The sequence below is a fragment of the Syzygium oleosum genome, unplaced genomic scaffold (genome assembly GCF_021117445.2).
Source record: "Syzygium oleosum isolate NSW1041296 unplaced genomic scaffold, Sole_v2.1 Sole_v2.03, whole genome shotgun sequence".
NCBI lineage: Eukaryota > Viridiplantae > Streptophyta > Magnoliopsida > Myrtales > Myrtaceae > Syzygium > Syzygium oleosum.
Genome location: NW_026607487.1, coordinates 1605875 through 1627156, shown reverse-complemented (window position 1 = coordinate 1627156; position 21282 = coordinate 1605875). Strand labels below are relative to the sequence as shown.

Genomic DNA, 21282 nt, shown 5'->3' with positions numbered 1-21282 from the left:
TAACAAGTATTTTAACACAACCCGCATTATATATGATTTAGTACTTATAGATTCGAAATTGGCTTAACAAGCTACTTGGCCTTGTTTTGTGCTATGTAAAAATTTAGTCCAAGTTCGAGTGGACAACAAGCGAATCAGACTATGAGTACCTTGCGAGTAGCTTTTAACTTATAAAAATCCACCATTATAATCTAGTACATGGTACAAGAATATCTGAGAGTGGCATCCAAGAAATTGCTTCCATTGAAACTTGAATGCATGATTGGTGACCACAATTTGATGTGGTAGAGTTTGATTATTAACCAATTAGATATACCTTCAAAGTTTTTTGTTCGAACCAAATGAGTATAAATTTTGGGAAGGGCTCTGTTCACTTTTCCAAACATGTCATAGATGTAGCGCCAGTTTACCTTGCCTGATAATATTTCAAAACAACAGTTTGACTGCAGGTAATGTTAAGGGGTGTACATTCATATATGACAGATTAGCCAATACTACTTTTAACATTTTTTTTTATCACCAACTAGAAACGCTTGAACCTTACATTTTAGTTTAGCTCAGTTCATCGTACTTACTGGGAATTGATGCTCTTCTTAGAAAATTCAAGAGGAACATCAAGGGAACATTAAGAAACTGGACAGGGTTTTCGTTCATCACAAAAAAACCGAAAGGCGTTTGTCCCAAACAGGACATCTGTCATTAGTCAAATTTACACAAGACAACTCACAAAGGAACTCAAAATGGCCAAAGATTTTTTTAAATTTGGACAGGGAAATTCTGAGCGCAATTTACAATATTGAGTAGCAGAAGATCATCGGCCTCTAGGTGAAAATTTCAAATCCTGGGTTTACCGAGGGGTAAACTGCAAATAACTAGGGTATTCTTGTTTACCTATGTTACATATTTAATCCTTGCCTTACAAGCCGCTAATCTGTTTGCAGTCTACAAAAACTACCAATAGAAGGATAAATGAAAAACATTGCTATTACGTATCCAACAGCAATATAGGGAAAATTCTAATTAAGGACCCCAAGTGGGGTCAAATTCTCAAAAAGGGATCCAAAGTGAACATTGTGTCAAATAAGGGCATGAAGTGCTCAATCAGTCTCAAATAAGGACCCGAAGTGCTAAAAAAGTCTCAAATAAGGACCTGGGTCCCCGTAGGTCAAAATACCTGCTTGGCCGAGAAAGTTACTTGTTCAGACACCTAATGCAATAATTTTTAATTTTTTTTTATTATTTTCTTCTGTTTTCCTTTTTTCTTTTTTTTTTTTTTTCTTTTCCTTTTCCTTTTCTTTTTTTTTCTTTTCTCCCCTCTCGCCCGCCGCCTCAGCGAGACCGCCTCGCCTGGGCCGGGTGAGGCCGCCTCGCCCTTGGCCGTGGCGAGGTCGCCTCGCCTTCGGGGTGGGCGAGCCACTCTTGCGGCGTCGAGTGAGGCCGCCTCGCCCGGATCGGGGCGAGGCTCGACCTCGCCCGCACCTCGGCGAGGGCCGGCCCGCCTAACGCTAGCGAGGTCGAGTCCTTGCAGGAAACGGCGAGGCCTGCGCCCTGACGCCGACGAGGTCGGCCTCGCCAGGATCTGGCGAGGCTCGACCTCGCCCGCAGAATCGGAGAGGCCCCAGCCCGGCCCGGCGAGGGTAGCCCTCGCCCGACGCCGGCGAGGCGGCCTCGCCTTGGCCTGCAGAACTCCGCCAGGCCCGCTATGGCCGGCGGAGGAAGAAAAGAAAAGGAAAAGGAAAAGAAAAAAAACATAAAAGGAACCCTTATTTGAGACTTTTTGGGTACTTCGGATCCTTATTTGAGACTGATTGAGCACTTTAAGCCCTTATTTGACACAATATTCACTTTGGACCCCTTTTTGAGAATTTGACCCCACTTGGGATCCTTAATTGGAATTTTCCCAACAATATATGTAGGCAAATCTGGAGTTTCCAAAATCAATCCAATAGATACTTGGTGTGGGGCAAATCATTCTTGAAAAATAGAGCTGCGAGAAAAGTGTTACTCTTTCCGCTCACGCTTGCTGTTCAAGAATGAAGAATCTTACTAAATGACCAAAGCCTTCTATTGACATTCGGGTCTACATTTTGATCTTGGCTGAAGCATCATGTCAGCTTCTATGACCAACTCCCCCACTCCTTCCAACTACGTAAGACTAGCAATTTAGGAAAGTACAGGACCCTGTCATGGAAAACCTTCTTGTTGAAAGAAGAAAGTGATGAAAAGTAAGTCATGAATCTCAGAAGAAAAATGATTGTTCGCTACTTATTTACCTCTGTTGAGGAAATATGACTTATGCTTAACTTACACATATAGAACCACCTGCACATGCGGTCTTCATGCAAGAGAGTTGTGATTTGGCTATTGCTGAAGATTGGCACCATGCCAAAGCTTGCAAAGGACTAAAACACCACATGAGAAGAGGTCGCTTTATATCAAGAATCATTTGAAGAGTATTAACAACACGGTGCACATGATAAAAGCCAATAGCAAGGAACTTCGGAATGCCTTTCCATAATGACATAGCTCATTCCTGCCTGTATCTCCATCCTGTGGTGTTTGGGGACTATCTCTGAGTTTCATGAAATGCAGCTTGAACTACACAAGAAGAATGGCACTGACTAAGGGCCCGTTTGGTAACGTGCCAAATAGTAAAAATTTCTGTTCTTTTGTTCCCAGAAACGGTTTGGGAACAGAAATGCGTTTGGTAAGTTTTTTATTCCTCGGCACATTTTTGCAAAAATTTGTGCCGAGAAACAGTTTTGGAAGAGAAACAAGAAGTAAAAAAAACTAGCTTCTTGATTCTCGGCACAGAAATAAGAAACAATTTTGGAAGCGCTGAGGTTCCAAAATAAGAAACAATTTTGGAATCACTTTTTACTCCTCTCCTGCGCAGAGCTCGTTCTGCTCTGCTCCTTCACCGCTGCTGCTCCTTCACCGACACCGACGAGGCTGCTCCTTCTCGTTCGAGGTAAGTTCTTGCTGATGACTTGCTCCTTTTGCTCCTTCTCGTTCGACGGCGCTCGCTCGAGCAACCATCGCCGATCTAGGCAAGGGCTCACTCGAGCAAGCGTTGCCCTCGCCGGTCTGGGCGACAGCAAGCTGGAGCGAGTGGGCGAGAGCCGCGCTCGCCGAAGCTCGCCGCCGTCGCCCGAGCCACGGCGAGGGCGGCGCTCGCTCGAGTGAGCCCTTGCCCCGATCGACGACGGCGAGGCTCGAGCGAGCGTTGGCCTCGCCCATCTAGGCTCGCTCTCGCTAGAGCGACCGCCGCCTCGCGAATCACGGGCGAGGCGCGATCCTCGCCGAGTGAGGCCGCGCTCGCTCGAGCCTCGCGCCGTCGCCCCAGATCGGCGAGGGCCGTGCTCGCTTGAGCGAGCCCCCCCCGGATCGGCGACGGTTGCCCAAGCGAGCGCGCGTCTGCGGCCGCCGCCGATCAAGGGCGACAGCGAGGCTCGAGCGGGCATTGCCTCGCCCATTTGGGCTCCTTCTCGCTCGAGCGGCCGCCGCCCTCGCGAATACGGGCGAGGGCCGCGGTCGCTCGAGCCAGGCCGCGCTCGAGCCTTCTTTGTCGCCCGGATCGGCGAGGCCATGCTCGCTTGAGCGAGCCCTGGCCCAGATCGGCGACGGTTGCCCAAGCGAGCAAGTCCGTGGCCCTCGCCGTCTGGGCGCGACGGCGAGGCTCGAGCGGTGCCGCCCTCGCCCATTTGGGCTCCTTCTCGCTCGAGCAACCGCCGCCCTCGCGAATTTGGGTGAGGGCCGCGCTCGCTCGAAGTTGTTTTATGCAATTATGGTGATACGGTGTTGGTCATTGGTAATCGTCTTGCGTTAATTTTCTGTTGCTTTTCACAACGGCGATCCTTTTTGCATTGGGGTGGTTATTTTCATTTACTAAATGGTTATTCTGTTTTCTTTATCAGATTGAACAAGCTAATTGGTGATTAGTCAATTTGAGTAGAAGTTGTTACGCCTGGATTCATCTCCACGCTTACATCCCAGTGCTTTCTATTATTTGTCCAAGTTGATTCGCAAAGGTAAAATCCTCACTGTGGTTATCGCAAAGCGAGACTTTCTTGTGGTTATTCATGGTGGACAATCTGTATTTGTTACGTAGGTGCATTATATTGTGCGGTATGTGCATAAGAAGACCATTAGGAGTATTAACATTCTAGTGTCTAGGCAAGCATATTGAATTTGCACTGCTGTTTGGGTATACTTTTCAATAGTTGTCAATGAGCAAGCTTGAATTATCTTTACAGTGAGTTATATGTTGACAATAACATCACGCCCCGCAGAACATCCAAGCATATCACTAGTCAAGAAGCCGTATGTATTGTAAATGTTCTTTGGAGTCGGATACCCTGCACCTTATCTTCTACTGTCGTCTCTGCATGTTTTGTCATCATCAAGAAGCCGTATGTATGGACTGCCGAGGTTTTATTCAAAACTGATTCCTGGGTGCGTGTGTAACATCCGAGGAAGCACCATATGATAAATGATCTTGTTCGTGTCATCTTCCATACCTTATAATCTCCCTTAGTTCTTGTGTCGAGTGGCGTCTCCTGTCGCTCTTCCTGGCCCCTTCCTCCTCGCGTTTTTTGCTTCTAGCGATTTGCTCTCTCGGGTCGTTCGAGTAATTTGTAAGCAGGTCGTGTTCCTATGGGTCCTTCGATGGAGGAAAAGCTTGAAAAGCTTTATTGATCAGCATCCGACAAACTGTGGGAACATCATCTGACTAGTGATATGCTTGGATGTTATGCGGGGCGTGATTTTTTTCTCTTCTCTTATCTTTACATGACTATGTTATTGATTTAATGCATGACTCATATGATTCTCAATCTATCAAGGTTACATGGCATCTCAAAAAGAGATATTCAATGCAAAGTGGACTGAGCCTTTAACCAACATGTTTGTAAGTTTGTTGGTTGAGGAGGTCAAAAAGGGAAATCGCACATCTTCTACTTACAACAAAGTTGGGTGGAATAATATACGGACTGAATTCATTAAACAGTCAGGATACCAATATACCCTAGTTCAGTTGAAGAACAAGGTGAACAAACTGAGGAAACAGTATGGTAGTTTTAAGAAGCTTCTTTCGCAATCCGGATTTGGCTGGGATAATGTGAATAAAACTGTTGTTGTCGACGATCCAAGTATTTGGGAATCTCACATCAAGGTATCTTTTAACTTTTGATTATTTTGATTTCATTGTACATGTAAGTTTAAAAATGTTTCATTATGTTTTTGACATGTCATTATTGTGAAAATTGTAGGATAATAGTGAGTGGACAAAATTCAAGAAGGATGGATTTCCCCAGTATCCTGAGCTGTGTATTGTATTTGGTGGTACATATGCTACTGGGGAGCATGCCATAGGAAATGCCGAAGATTTGACGGTGTCAGAGGAAGGTGACAATGGCGGTGGCGATGCAGACGGTGATCTAAAGGACTTGAGTGATCACCACATTGATGAGACAGTCTTTACATCCGGCAATAGTGCTGATCCAGTTCATGTGAAGCACCGTTTGGATAGGACTCCAAATGCCAAGAGGAGAAGAAAGAATACCTCATCTTGCATTGCTGACACTTGCAAAGCTATACAGGAGCTGATCAAAACTAAGACAAGTCAATCTGTGAGTGGCTCTGCCACCTCACGGGTCACAGAACCACCAGTGGACCCTTACTCCGTATCCGCCGTCATTGATAGCCTACTTAGTATGCCCGACTTGGGACCAGATCGTTATAGCAAAGCTATAGAACGAGCATGTGTTAGTGCCACATGGAGGGAGGCTTTCATCAAAACCCCAGCTGAATGGAAAAATGCACTTATTGAATCTCTTTACTAGATGTTGGGAAATGTACTGTTGATTGTGTGAGGTTTCATTTGATTGTATGACTTATGTTAGTACTTGATATTTGGTTTTTAGAGATATTGATCTTGAGACTCTTGTACTTTTGTGGTGCCATGGGTACACCAAACTGTTTAGGTGCTATTTATATATTTGGTTTGCTTTCACTTTATGACTTATGTTATTGGTTGTGATTGGATTTTTTTTTTTTTACATATCTATATTGATGTTCTTGTATTTGTGTGATAATATAGGTACTATGGAAGGGGGATCAAATAGTGTGTCTAATGGGCAGGTAGATCCAGATGAACAATTATTGGATGATGATGATGTATATATATTGATAGGATGGTCGTGCATCATTGCGGAGGACATGTCCATGCATACGAGAGAACCTATTAGGGACAGCAAACTATCAGGACCTGAATGGATAAGGGAGATTGTTTATGGACATTCAGATAGATGCTATGAAGCCTTCAGGATGGAGAGACATGTTTTTCTGAACCTATGTGAATTAATGAGGGCAAAAGGTTGGTTGAAAGATAGTCGGTTTATTAGGATAGATGAACAAGTTGGGATATTCTTATCTATGGTTTGTCACAATAACTCCAATAGAGATTTATGTGAGAGATTCCAACGTTCAGGACAAACAATTAGCAACTATTTCAATATAGTGTTGAAAGCAATTATCAAACTCTCAAAGGAAGTTATCAAACCACCGTCCTTTGATGTTGTCCCACAGGAAATTCTTATGAATCCTAATCATGAACGATACTTCAAGGTATGGTTTTTATTTTTTGAGTTTACATTATCAAATACATGTAGTTGATAATCTTGTATAACATTAGATTTTTATAAATGCACAGGGCTGCGTAGGTGCTATTGATGGCACCCATATCAATGCTTCCGTCCCTGTGTCTGAGCAGGTCCCATATAGAGGTAGGAAAGGGAATACCACCCAGAATGTGCTGTGTGTTTGTTCATTTGATATGAAGTTTACTTTCGTGTATTCTGGGTGGGAAGGATCTGCCAACGATTGTCGGGTGCTTTCGGCAGCACTCGAGACTCCTCGACTGCAATTTCCTCGACCACCATTAGGTATTTGCTTTGTCTATAAGAAAAACTTTCTTTATGATTGTTATGATTGCATATTCTAACAAATTTATATATACCATGTTATAGGCAAATACTACGTGGTAGATTCTGGTTATGCATCACTTCCGGGATTTTTAACTCCGTTTAAAGGTGAACGGTATCATTTGAACGATTATAGGGGGCGTGGAAGACGGCCAAGCACAGCAAGAGAATTGTTTAACCATAGGCACTCTTCACTAAGGAATGTCATTGAGAGGTCATTTGGGGCATTAAAGAATCGCTTCACCGTTTTGAGACACATGCCCCCATTTACAATAAAAAAGCAAGCACTTGTTGTAATTGCATGTTGTGCTCTCCATAATTACATTCGTGAGGAGGACAATATGGACAAAAACTTTTCTCATTATGGAGATCCAGACTACCCATTTGGAGCTAGAGAAGTGGAGGTTGCGGATGATACACCACTTGAGCAAGCAGCTGAGATAAACATGCTTAGGAAAAGTATTGCAAATAAAATGGCAAGGGATTACAATTTGCCCGAGATTCCATGATTTGTGTTTCTGACTTTTGTAATATTATTTTTAAATACTACATGACGATGGGAGATGATCCTTACATGTACTTTTGTCATTTCCTTTTGTTTTATTACATGTACTTTACTGATGGTATGACATGAGTCGATCAACGAAAAATCTAGTAACTCAAGGTTGAATTTTAGTCCAGTCAAAATTGTTTATACAAGATTGCTTAGGTAGTTGCTTAGGGGGAAGTTGGACTTACATAAGTTCTTGCCAACACTTCTTTGTGATACCTAAAGTTTTAACTAATAAAACATCCACAGAAATTTTCTCCATAATGAAAAAAAGGAAAAGGATTTAGATGAGATTCATCTTAAAGTCTTCAATACAAGCACTTACCTAATATTTGGATTTGGAGTAATGTTTCCATTCTAATTCCAAGTTCTTCGATAGGAGCAAAAATACGGTAAAGTCAAAATACGGTATACACTGCTAGGAGTGATAGAGGGAAGAGTTTGTACCAACTATATACCATGATTATACATATCACCATGTTTCCTTCACTTACAAGAAAAAAATAAAATTGGTAAGTGCTCCATGAGAATTAATACCAAGTTTTAAAAAGCACTTCAAAAAAATTTAGAATAGAAATTTTCTGCAGTTACCAAACGCATTTCTATTCTTTTTCTATTCCAGGAATAGAAATTTTCTGCAGTTACCAAACGCATTTCTGTTCTTTTTCTATTCCAAGAAAAGAAATTTTGGACAGTTACCAAACGCCTTCAAATGTTCAGAAATTGTTTCCGGGCACAGAATAAAAAAAAATCATTTCTGTTCAGAAATAGTTCCCGGGCACAGAATGGTTGTCATGCGCACCCTAATTATCAGTAAATGAAAAAAACCGACATCATAGCATCAAAATTTACCCCCTAAAGATAAGGTACAAATGCCTAAACATCATTTACGCCAATCACAGTAGGACCACATTGAACAGAGACTTCATTAGCTGGCCAATGAAAAAGAAAACAACTGACTTGGGAGAAGTAAGCAATTAGCAACACTTTCCTTGTTTGTGTTTAGGAGCAGAATTGATGTTAATAATATTATGTTGAAAAGGTGAAGTGCCTAAACTACAGAACATAAAGGTGTATTTGTTACTTGGTTATTGGCAATATCTAATCAGCAAAATCAGCAATACGGGATAATTTGTGAGGTCAATTTCAACTTTACGAATTCAATGCCGCATACATGAGGCTGAGCTTATCAAATCAGAAACCTATATGACGACATGCAAATGATATTGTCACACAAATAAATGATAGAAATGGAGGATCCTGTTAGTGCATACCTCCCTCTGCAGAGCCTCATCGAGTTAAGGAGTGATATCATTATAATGTAACCGCATCAAACAACTCTACATCAGCATAACATACAAAAATATCAGCAGCTACGTAATTGATTGACAGAGGTAGACCATAATGGGCAAACAGAAAGCAGATTCAATTTTAAATACTACATTTACTATCGTTCAGGTATGTGCTGTTAAGACCAAATCAAGTGTTTTGGATCTTCACAAGCATCAAAACTTCCTTAGGACACTCTAGTTAGCTCATGAGCCTCTTCAAAGTTAGCACGCAAGATGGTCCTCCGCTGTTGCTCATGCTTCTTCTGCAAAATCCCTTTTCTTCATTTTGATTGGTCTAAGGTATGAAAGATGAAGTTCCTCATCCAAGTTAGCCACACCCAAATCAGTCATGTGACAAAACAACTCCATGACAACTATAGGATCAAATGGGATGTAAACCGATTAGCAAATTCTTGAGCTCTCGCCTGCACTTGTTTCACGGAAGGGCAAAAATTTGTTCAATTAGGCAAAGGTCATCAATACAGCTTATTGAATTGAAGTCCCAAAGTAAGTCTTGATCATCACATAAGACCAGCCAAACCTGTCATAAAAGTAGCAATAGTTGACCTTGCTTGATAATCTTTCAAAACAACAGTGTTGACTACTGATAATGTTAAGGTGGTCTAAAACCATATATGATAGACTTGCCAAAACTAATTTTGCATTTTTTTTTTATCACCAACCTGAAACACTTGAACCTTGAATTTTATTTTACCTTGGCTCCTCATAGTTACTGAGAATTGATGTCCTTCTTAGAAGGTTTAAGGGAAACATCAAGGGAACAATAAGAAACATGACAGGGTTTTTGTTCATCACAGAAAATTGAAAGGTGTTTGTCCCCAAAATCAATCAAATAGATACCCAGTGTGGAGCAAATCATTCTTAAAAAAGAGAGCTTCGAGAAAAGTATTACTCTATTCACTCACGCTGGCTGTTCAAGGATGAAGAATCTCACTAGATGACCAATGCCTTCTATTGACATTTGGGTCTACATTTTGATCTTGGCTGAAGCATCATGTCCGCTTCTACAACCAACTACCCTGCTCCCTCAATTATGTAAGACTAGCAATTCAGGAAAGTGCAGTACCCTGTCATGGAAAACCATCTTGTCAAAAGAAGATGGTGATGAAAAGTAGGACATGAATATTAGAAGAAAAATGATAATTTACTGCTTATTTACCTATGTTAAAAATACATGACTTGTCTCACTGTTGGCACGCAAGATGGTCCTCAGCTGTTGCTGATGCTTCCTCTGCAAAATCCCTTTTCTTCATTTTGATCGGTCTCAAGTCTGGAATTTGAAGTTTCTCAGCCAAGTGAGCCACACCCAAATCAGTCATGTGATAAGCAATTTCATGACAACAATAGGATCAAATAGGATGTAAACTAATTAGCAAATTCTTGAGTTCCTTGCCCTAGCTTGTTTCACAGATGGGCAAAAAATTGTCCAATTATGCAAAAGGTCATCAATACAGTTGATTGAATTGAAGTCCCAAAGTAAGCCTTGATCATTACATAGACCAACCAAACCTGTCACAGAAGCAGTAGCACCAATTTACCTTCCTTGATAATATTTCAAAACAACAGTTTGACTACTGGTAATGTTAAGGGGGTGTTCATTCATATATGACAGACTGGCCAAAACTGCTTTAACATTTTTTTTTATCACCAACCAGAAACACTTGACCCTTATATTTTATTTTAGCTCAGTTCATCATACTTACTGGGAATTGAAGCCCTTCTTAGAAGGCTCAAGAGGAACATAAAGGGAACATTAAGAAACTTGACAGGGTTTTCGTTTATCACGAAAAACCGAAAGGCGTTTGTCCCAAACAGGACATATGCCATTAGTCAAATTTGACACAAGACAACTCACAAAGGAATTCAAAATGGCCAAGGATTTTTCAAAGAAAATATGAATTTTGGACAGGGAAAATCTGGGTGTTGTTTACAATATTGAGTAGCAGAAGATCGTCGGCCTCTAGAAGAAAATTTCAAATCCCAGGTTTACAGAGAGGGATACTGTAAATCACTAGGGAATTCTTGTTTACCTATGTTTGATATTTTCATCCTTGCCTCACAAGCCGCTAATCTGTTTGCAGTCTATAAAAGCTGTCAATGGAAGGATAAATGAAATGCATTGCTATAACGTAACCAACAGCAATATACGTAGGCATATATGGAGTTTCCAAAATCAATCAAATAGAAACCCGGAGTGGAGCAAATCATTCTTAAAAAATAGAGCTTCGTAAAAAGTATTACTCTATCCGTTCATGCTGGCCGTTCAAGGATGAAGAATCTTACTAGATGACCAATGCCTTTTATTGTCATTTGGGTCTACATTTTCATCTTGGCTGAAGCATCATGTCAGCTTCTATGACCAACTCCCCCACTCCTTCAATTATGTAAGACTAGCAATTTAGGATAGCTCAGAATCAGAACCCTGTGATGGAAAACCTTCTTGTCAAAAGAAGATAGTGATGAAAAGTAGGTCATGAATCTCAGAAGAAAAGTGATTGTTCACTTGCTAATTTACCTCGTTGAGGAAACATCACTCCATGAGTCGCAAAACAGCTTTAATTCATAATTTCTAAATTCCGGATAATTTCGGTATCGCTTCCAATGAGTCGCAACCAGAAATATTCAAATTAATTAAATCCAACTTTTCAAGTCCCCGAAGCTGAGTAAGTTTCTTGCAATCTTGAACATATAGAGATCGTAATTTCTCACATCTCATCAAATTTGGCAACGTCTCCATTGATTCGCATCCTCCAATATCCAAATATTCTAAGAACTTCGCACCATCAAGACCTCTAATTTCGACTAGATTGTTGCAAGTAAATATCTGTAATTCCTTCAAACACCATGATTCAACACAGATAAGCCTTTCAATGAAATTGCAGTGATCTATAGATATGTCCTCCAAGAGCTCCAAATTATTAAGGCCCTGAATTTCAACTAGCTTATTGCAATCCTCAACGTATAATTGTTTCAGACAAATTGATTGTGAAAGGTCCAATCTTTCAATTGAACTGCACTTTTTTATTGAAAACTTTTCCAAGTACTCACATCCGTCGAGCTTAAGCAATATCAGCTTACCACACTTCTCAATACGGAGTTTCAAGAGTCTTGAGGGAAGCTCGGGGATGTATTCAAGTAGATAGCATGCCCAAAGATGGAGTTCTTCTAGGTGGATTAGGCTAGAAAGATGTGGCAACCTGGGACTATGACAAGTGACCTGCAGATACGTTAAGCCCGTAGGAAGCTGCTCTGGCACCGACCGGCACCCTAGGTAAAGGCGTTGGAGAGAAGAAAGATTCTGGATGCTTTCTGGCAGGTTAGATATCGGTGCCCCACCGATGTCAGAGAATCTCGAGCGAAGACAAGTCAGCGATTTCACTTGGAATTGCCCCTTTCAGACTATTGCATTGTCGGAGACTTAGAGTCCGCAGATTTGTCAACCTTCCAATAGCACTGGGAAGCTTTTCAATCCCAGAATAACTCAAGTGCAGGTGTTGCAAATTCTGTAGATCCCCAATTGAGCTAGGGATTTCTCTCAGTGACCTACAACCTTCGACACTCAGATTCTTCAGCTTCCTCAGAGAACCAATAGACGTAGGGATCTCTGTAATACCAGATTGATATAATAGAAGTTCCTCTAAATCTTTTAATTCGCCCACTTCCTCTGGTAGCTCCTTGAGACTTTTACAGTAACTCAAGTCCAAGGAAACGAGGCTCTTGAGTTTGCCAACAGAAGGGTGGAGATGCTCCAGTCTCTGACAATATCTCAAGGTGAGGATCTTCAACTGCGTGAAAGCCGAGAGATCAGGAGTACATCTTAAACCATCGCAAAAGCTAAGGTCGAGAACTTGAAGCCGCTTTGCCGTCTACACAAAAAAGAGGAGAATAAAGCTGTCAAAAGAACGAGAGTTGGGGGATCGGCTAAACAAAAACAAAACCCCATCTTAAATCACGGAGAGAGGGATGATGTCTTTCTTTTTTCCCCCAATCTTACCATGAATGAACTCCTCCATCCTTCCCAATCCTCTGTGATGCCCCAGCTCCCTGATAAATCCAGCACCGATAAGTTCGGTAGATGCAAACTGATCGTCGGAAGAGGCGGATCGTCTCCCAAGACGCAACATTGAGAAATTCGGCAGATGCATATTCGTTGGAGTCTCCGCTTGATTCCGCTCCATGATAAATCCAGCACCGATGATTTCGGTAGATGCAAATTGGTCGTCGGAAGAGGCTGATCGTCTTCCCAGAACTCCCACTGAAGCCATCTTACTTCAGAAAGGAGTTCGTTGGAGCCTCCGCTTGTAGCTGCTCGCATCCAGTCATAAATCCAGGGGTTGTAAAGCTCCCACTGTATCAAATCAATCAGGAGAGCGTGTAAATTGACTTTTTAACTTTTTCAGTTTTTGCTTCTTCTTTTTTTTTAAAATCTTGGATTTGCACGATTTGTTGCCATTCTATCCTTCCTGTGTATAAATATGGACACGTGAACTCACATTTAATTTTTTTTTCAACGACCTTTCGAAATTTTTGAAAATAAAGAAAAAAATAGTTATTGCTTTAAAAAATATGGACACGGAACCAGGGGATCTGCAAGTTTTTTCAAATGGTTCATATGAGGACGTCTCTGGACATGGCGGAAGGAATTCGAGGAGACAAAAAAATGACGGAATCCTTTTCAATTCCCCTCCAATTATATCCAATCAATCCATTGAGAGTCTCTAAATTGACTTTTTAACTTTTTAATTTTTGCTTTTTCTTTTTAAATCTTGGATTTGCACGATTTGTTATCTTCCTATCACTCCTGTACATAAATACAGACACGTGATTTCGCATTTAATTTTTTAAAATAGTTATTGCTTTAAAACAACTAAGGCAAATGCACCTCAATATTTTATCATTTGCTCTCTTTTTTTTCAAATTATATGGCGCATGCACTTTGAATTTTATTTAAGACGAAATACATGAAACCATTTTACAACATATAAATGTTTACTTGTAAATTTTCATATGACTTGTGTATAATTTTTCAAAAGAATTTGTCAAAGAGTTCTAGTGAGCCACCTTTAAGTAGCTAAGGAAGGACCCGATTTTCATTTCATTAACTATATTTGTGGAGTGTTTAATCATTTCTTTGAAAATTGAATTTTTTTTTGTAAAGTATGTTTAAAAAGTGACGTGGTGACAATGGTTAGCAATGCACTTTTTCTAGATTTTAAGCAATGCCTGCCATATGAAAGTTTCTGAATATGTCCATTTATTTTTATTTACCAAAAAAAAAACTAAAGATACATATGTCCGTTTGCATAAGAATGGCACTGTTTCTTTTTGCATCTTATAAGTCGAAACATACTCTTATAATTTCATGCTAAAACATATCATTTAATTAGTTGAATATGGTGAAAAAAAATCCCATATGGCTTTGATTGACTTTAATAATAATACCTATATTTTCCCCCAAAAGTTCAATTAGTTAGAATTGTTTTTTTGGTTGGTTTGATTTACTTTTACCGTTTTACTCGTTTATCGTTATCTCTGCTTAAAATTGTGAAAAGCCCGCAAGGGGTATAATTTCTTTTAAGTTTGTTCATAGGAAAAGTCACTAAATTGTTGTAAACATCACCCCACGCTATCTTTCATAATTTTCGCATGTACATCAATCTATACGGTATATTACATTAAAAAGTCTACTATATGGAAAGGGGATTTCAAACCTCAAACTTTCATCAAAAGTTTACATACAATTCGCATATATTTCACCAAAATGAGTTGAAGAAATAGGATATAACAAAATAGACATAATTATATTTTAGATAGTCAAGACAATTGGAAATTAGTCCCACAAGTATTTCATTTTCCAAAGTTAAATCAAAATCTTTCCATCTTACAATCATTTAATTTTTTTTCAACACTAATTATCATCTTTCAACATTTTTGTCTATTCAAAACAGATTTAACTTTTTTTCATTTTTCCAAAGACCCGTATGGTATGCTCTTTTTGCTAATCTTAAGGAGTTATTGGATCAACAAAAGAGTGTGATATTGAATCATAGGAACAAACTATTTCAAATTATATCAAGAATAAAAAGCTGTTTCCTTTGCCCAACATCTCTTGGTTAATTGTTAGGGTTAATTCCTTGCCATTGATCGGTCATGAGCATAATGAGGCATCAAGATGGACAAATATATAATGATAAAATGACATGAACATCGATAATTTAAGTAAAAGAGAAACATCGTCGAAAAAATTCGCTTCGTGTTGAAAATCATATATAATGAATACAAAGGTATGAATATAATAATAAGCACAACATTTCCTCTAGTTAGTCAAGTTTTCTTTTTCTTTTTTTTTAAATAGTCAAGTTAGTCTAGCGGTTCCTAGCACAAAAGAGGCATTGTTCCAAAAAATATAAATAATATAAAACAACTTATAGCGGATAGAAATGTTTGTTATGAGAAATGAGCAAGGTGAACTTGACAAAACCTTAAAAAACAGTAAGATTTTCCTGAAAATATTTTTAAGGGGATTTTTGCTATCTTATCTATTAAGAGGAAATAAGAATGAAAAGAGATAGAAATAACTAGTAGAGCAGAGGGACGGGTATCTTCAAAATCAAAATGGAGAAAAAAATATCAAAAATTGGATTCCTAAATCACAGGAGCACCACAGTACATTTGGATACTTATAATTGGCCCTAATGCATATTATTTGCCGATTCCTAAAATTTTATAGATGTAATTTATATCAATGAAATCAAATCAAATGATTTAACTCTTTCATCCTTCGGATACTTACAATTTATTTAGTTGTAATGGACATAAATGGATGTTTACACAAATTTTTTTCCTAGAAAGTAAGAGCATCTATTCATGCTAGATGAAATATTAGAATAGATCAGATTAAATATATTAAAATAAGAGGGAGAGGAAAAGAAAGGAGTGCCATATTTTACCATATTTTCCCATACTACTCTTGAGGCTCCCCTATAGTTGCAATCCCATGGCCCTCTACGTTTGTCAAGTGGTTGCCCTTGACAAAAAATGCTCCTTCCTAGATCTCTCAGTTGATCATGCATTATAAACTCACCATCATGTCCAATTTTTTAATTAAAACGCAATTAAGCACCTCAACTTCAACTCTTCAATTCCTTGACTTGGATAAAGCCCACAGTCCTCCCACATGCACATGGCGTAATGGTTGATCGGAGGACGGCTAGTTGGACATTGCTGACTTCTTCCACCAACCCACCTCAGCCATCAGTCACTGCCCCATGCTTCAGCTGACTCCCCACGTTGCTGCTCACCCTCACGTTGCTGCTGCCTCTGCTTTGCTGCCGCTGCCATGCCTCTGTTCTGCTGACTTGTTGACCTCTCCTCCTTGCTGACTTCCTCTGCTGACCTGCCGCTGCCCACGCCTTTGCTGCTGCTGCCCATGATGAACTTCACATGCTGCTTCTGTTCTGCCCTTTTAACGCTGCTTCTTCACTTCTGTTGCTGCTGTTTTCTTCTTCATTTTGCTTCGTTGCTTCTTGCTTTTCTTCTTGCTGCTGCTCACCAGACCGACCAGCTCCCTTGCTCAGCCACCCTCAGCCGCCGTGAGCACCGCCACCCGCCGCCACTCATCTTAGCCACACACCACCACCGAGCTCACTCTCTCCCTTCCCTTCCATTCGTCCATCCCGTCACCACCACCACTCAGCATCACCAGCACCTTCGTCCATCTCCACCAGCCAACCACCTCAGCCGTCCGGCTACCGCTCGCCGCTGTCCAGGTCGCCGGAAATCGCCGAGCTACCCGTCCAACCGCCGGAGCAACTGCTGCTTGCTTGGCTTGGCTTTGTTAGGCTCCCTAGCTTGAAAATCTTGCTTAGGCCTTGAGTAAGTGGCTTCCTGACCCTTGACTAGGCTAAGGGGTGACTAATGGACATGTTAGAGATGGTTTAAGGACTGTGGATAGTTGGTTTAGTGGCTGGTTGTGCTTGGTTTGCTTGGTGGTGCATGTTGGTTAATTTTCGGTAAGGTTGCTGCTGTGTCGCTGGATTTTTCTATTTTTACTGTGACTTGTGTGGGCCGAATTTGAGGAAGTGTTCTTCATGAAAGTTGTTCATAACATCTTGAAGTTTGACTTATATTAAATCTGGAATTTTTGGAGATCATTTAGTGCCATTCGTAAGTCCATCTTTTGACCGAAATAAGTCTGCCGGAAACACTGTTCCTCCGACCTTCGGGTCTGTTCGAATTTTTATAAATTTTTCTAGACCTATTTTCAAAATACTTCCTTCACAAAACTTGTTGGAGACATTTTTGGCTATGACATATAAAAATTTCAAATCGTTCTAGGGAGATTTGGTTACTACTTGAAATGCATTTTGGAAGCCGGATGGCCAGTCCGAATGAAATGTTTTATGTCCGACTTTGGATGACAAAAAGAGGTGGTTCTAGACAGAAATGGATCTTGTGTTCTTCATGAAAAATGTTCATCAAGATGTTTTGTATAACATATGCAAATTTCATAATTTTTGGAGTTGAAGTAATATTTATTTCAAAGAAATTTCGGTTGTTGCGCAAACTGCCCAGAATAGCCCGAATGTGTGCAATTCTGGTTTTCTCTCTCTTGGGGACTATTCGATGTTATCGTGGCGTTTGACGGATTTAGTTGACATTGGGCTAATTTACAAAGATAAGAATTGATAATGATTGCTGAGGTGTGTGCATGGTCACGACACGTTCCGTCTAGGCGGGAGTTCTAGACGATGCCGTTGGGTACCCGGCTTGCCGGGGGGTGTTCGATCCCCAACGTTGCCGTCTGGTACCCGGCTTGCCGGGGGGTGTTCGATCCCAGACGATGCCGATCGCGGTGGAGGCCGGATCGATGCTCCTAAGTGGAATGCCGTTGGGTACCCGGCTTGCCGGGGGTGTTCGATCCCCAACGTTGCCGTCGCCGACGTAGCGGGACGATGCCTGGTTACGCCAGAAGACCGGCGGGAGTTCGGTGGCCCGAGAGGTCGTTAATAATCTGGACATTTATAAACGTGTGCTATGCATTGGAGAATGCCATGATTGAATTTAATGTTGAGCACGTCTGGGTTATTAACCGTGTTATGCATGATTATGCCTTGAATTGCATTGTACAAGCTTGATGAGCAATTGGCTGTGTTATGGCGATATTCTAACGTGCAGGGCTTGTGTATGTGCCGAGGCGAGGTAAGGACGCCTGTGATTGTTTATGGCACGTCGATTGTTTGAATCGCATGTTTAGAATTGTTCGGAAGTACGCTTTGGCCTAAGCGAGGCTTAGGTAGTTGCTTATTGAGAAGTGTTAGGTCGAGTTAGCTCATCTTTTGAGTGCCCCTTTTTGTAGAGGAGTTAAGCTTTCCAACCACCCGATCCTTGTTGTTGTGCGTGGTTCGTAGATAGTGGCCTCGTAGATGGCTTGCAAATGTATGTGTTGTAATCGATGTTATGTTTATAAAAGTGTCTTGTTAATGTGTATTGTTTGTCTCTCTACTATCCCGTTGTTTATATGTTGTTTGGAGAGTTCGAGGTTGCTTCCGCATGCGTTGCTCGTTAGTGTTTTGATTGGGTCGGCGATAAGTCCTGGGATGTCGCGTACATTACGACCACAAAGGGATGATTGCGCGCTCGTTCGGGTTCGGGGCGTGACACACCATCATCTCCAATTTTAATTAAGCATCTCAACTGCAACTCTTCAATTCCTTGACTTGGATAAAACCCACAGTCCTCCCACATGTACATGGCGTAAGGGTTGATCGGAGGGTGAGGGTTCATTTTACCAATAAAGAAACAAACAATATCGAGAAAAATCTGCTTATGTCCATCTTCTAATGCATCATAACTTATTTGCAATATCTTTTGGACATCTTTATGTGGTTGGCCTTCTAATTGCTTCCGCACATCTTCCCATACTTTTCGATTCGTTTTTTTATACAAGTATGAACCTACGACCTTAAGTGCCAAAGGAAGCCCACCCATGGTGGATATGATATCATGAGATATACCCTTAAAGTCCCTCGGAGAATGGTCCATATGAAATGCGTGTCTGTTAAATAGAAGCAAAGCATGCACCTCATCCAATCCATACAATTCATACTTGTAGTCTACCTCGAATTCAGATTGATCAAGAACGGCTTTATTTCTAGTTGTAACAATGATCATACTTCCTGCCATAAACCAATTACGTTCCCTAGCCAATGAATCTAGTTGATTCTTGTCATCTATATCATCCAGAAGAATGAGAACCTTTTCTCTGAATCTAGATTTGATTATATTAATTCCATCATCAATTCTAGACACTTCCTTTTTTTCATTTAGTATATTCGATATAAGTTGACTCTGTAGATACGTAATACTGTGGCGTCTAGTAGTTTCTCGAACATCTGGAAGGAAGCTGACATGCATAAATTTATTTGAGAGTTGATTATAGATGCACTTGGCAAGAGTAGTCTTGCCTATCCCACCCATGCCATAAATTCCAATCATTCGAGCATGGATGGAAGGATTGCCTATCCAATTCATAATTTCCTTCATACAGCCATCAAGTCCAACTAGTTGCTTAGGCAAATCTAGCTGAAAATCTTCCTGTAATTTGCTTGTAACGGTCTCGACCACACGTTCTATTAATTTTCCCTCATGCCTGTCAAACAACCAAAACAGTGAGAGATTATGAACCTAGACATAGTCTATGTGAAGTATTCGATCCTTATCAACTGAACTAACGCTTGTTGGGGATCTTTTCTGAGCTTGCAGTGAAAGTAATTCATTTGCATTTCATCGGTTCTGCGTGAAGAAGAAAACTTACTTATCAAAAAAAGAAAAAGTTAAGTGAAGTACCCGTCGGCAAATTTCTTTGATTCCCATCCATTTAAGTAACTGACTTCATTAAGTGCTCGTTGCCCTTCCTGGATATCCTTCTCATCAAAACGCTTCTTACGCGAATGGAAGGCCTCCCCAAAACTTCCTTTTAGATGCCGCACATCTGATGGGTCCACTTTGTAAAAGATGGGCAAGACTATGTGTGACGTGCTCTTATTGCGGTCCATGATATGAATGAGCTCGTAGAGGCACCATTTGCTCGAAGCATAATTTTCCGAGATGATGGGGATCGAAATTTTTGATCGTGCAATGGCATCGAGAATCTCTGAACCAAATTCCTCACCAATTGGGATGCTGTTTTCATCCCTAAACATGCAAAATGGTACAGTCCCTGCCTTGATCAGACTGTGATACAGGTGATCGGTGAATGCCTTGCGAGTATCCAAGCCTCTAAAGCTCAAGAACACGTCGTATTGACCGCTACCTATATTTGTGGGTGCTGAAGAGATGAATGGAGAAGTTGATGCTCCCTCAATGCTATCTTCCTCTGCTCTCTTTCTCTTTCCCTGACTCTGGTCTTTGTCCATGTTGATATGAGGGGGGGAAAGTTGAAACGAAAATATGCTTTTCTGCTGCTGCTCAAAGTGATTGATGAACAACAAAAGATGCTTTCAGGATGCTATTCTGCAAATGCTTGTAGTCCTTGCCTTATCTTCTTATGGACCTCACCCTCTAGTCAAGTCAAACTTGTTGGTTTGGTCCACACGCGAATAATGTGTACACTAATTTCTCCCTTGGAAATGCTGAAGAAGGTTCGTGCTCTTTTTGAGAGAGAGAGAGAGAGAGAGAGAGGGGTAACAGGGACATGGTCACACAGCCTTCACTTTAGTTAAGTTTACAGACGTCGTTTCATTGTAGAAGATTAGTGGATGAGCCCTACAGAGGGCGCCCAAAAAGCCCACATCATTTACTTGCTCAGAATGCTCCTAACGCGTAATTGACTTCTTTGAAACACGTGTTTGAACAACTAGATAACTCCGAGCATGCCTTAAGATATTTAGAGACAATTCTTTTAGTTCACATCTAAGATATTGAATCCATTCAAGAGTCTTCAAATTATGTAGGGAACTCCATGGAAGAAGCATCTTCCTCTTTGAACAAAAAACTCACACGTTACTAAATCCTTATCATGATCTTTCGACCTTGCTCTTGATTCTTTTTAGCCTAATATATAAACAAACCTAGTTTTCTCCAACAGTCTGTCTGATCCCATTTTCATTAGCCAAACTAATGTCACCCGCCTGTTTATTGCCTGATGGACCTCACCCTCTAGGTGCATGCACTTTCCTCGTTGGAGGAAATTTCCAACAGTTGCGTCTTTGATTGTTGTTTTGGAAGTTATATAAATCGCTCACATGTAGAATTGACAAAAGTTAAATTGGGCAGTGAGCATATATTTTGAGACATTCTTGAGTGCATGTGTGCCCAATGCATGATGACCCTTAGATCGTGTGGTTTCTTGTGGCACCACCAATATCGTGGGCTCAAATTCAATGAGCTCTCGTGC

General features: G+C 40.8%; 2 protein-coding genes and 1 pseudogene across 2 annotated transcripts; 2 read left to right on the top strand and 1 right to left on the bottom strand.

The window, feature by feature from the left end:
* Nucleotides 1-4774: 4774 nt before the first annotated feature.
* On the top strand, nucleotides 4775-6018 carry LOC115669288 (uncharacterized). The gene is made up of 2 exons (XM_030590531.2): nucleotides 4775-5173; nucleotides 5271-6018. Exons 1-2 carry the CDS (start codon nucleotides 4850-4852, stop codon nucleotides 5841-5843), a joined length of 897 nt encoding a protein of 298 aa, XP_030446391.2. The 5' UTR covers nucleotides 4775-4849; the 3' UTR covers nucleotides 5844-6018.
* A 109-nt stretch (nucleotides 6019-6127) lies between these two features.
* On the top strand, nucleotides 6128-7609 carry LOC130137675 (uncharacterized). The gene is made up of 2 exons (XM_056309571.1): nucleotides 6128-6944; nucleotides 7029-7609. The coding sequence occupies exons 1-2, from the start codon at nucleotides 6836-6838 to the stop codon at nucleotides 7490-7492; spliced, it is 573 nt and encodes a 190-aa protein (XP_056165546.1). The 5' UTR covers nucleotides 6128-6835; the 3' UTR covers nucleotides 7493-7609.
* A 1912-nt stretch (nucleotides 7610-9521) lies between these two features.
* Nucleotides 9522-20507, bottom strand: LOC115662540 (disease resistance protein RUN1-like; annotated as a pseudogene).
* Nucleotides 20508-21282: the final 775 nt, after the last annotated feature.

What these genes read in the sequence shown, in the direction of transcription:
- LOC130137675 (XM_056309571.1), top strand. Translation starts at nt 6,836, where the DNA reads ATGAAGTTTACTTTCGTGTATTCTGGGTGGGAAGGATCTGCCAACGAT. An exon ending in ATTTCCTCGACCACCATTAG is followed by an intron (nt 6,945 to 7,028) that starts GTATTTGCTTTG and finishes ACCATGTTATAG; the next exon opens with GCAAATACTACGTGGTAGAT.
- LOC115669288 (XM_030590531.2), top strand. Translation starts at nt 4,850, where the DNA reads ATGGCATCTCAAAAAGAGATATTCAATGCAAAGTGGACTGAGCCTTTA. An exon ending in TTTGGGAATCTCACATCAAG is followed by an intron (nt 5,174 to 5,270) that starts GTATCTTTTAAC and finishes TGAAAATTGTAG; the next exon opens with GATAATAGTGAGTGGACAAA.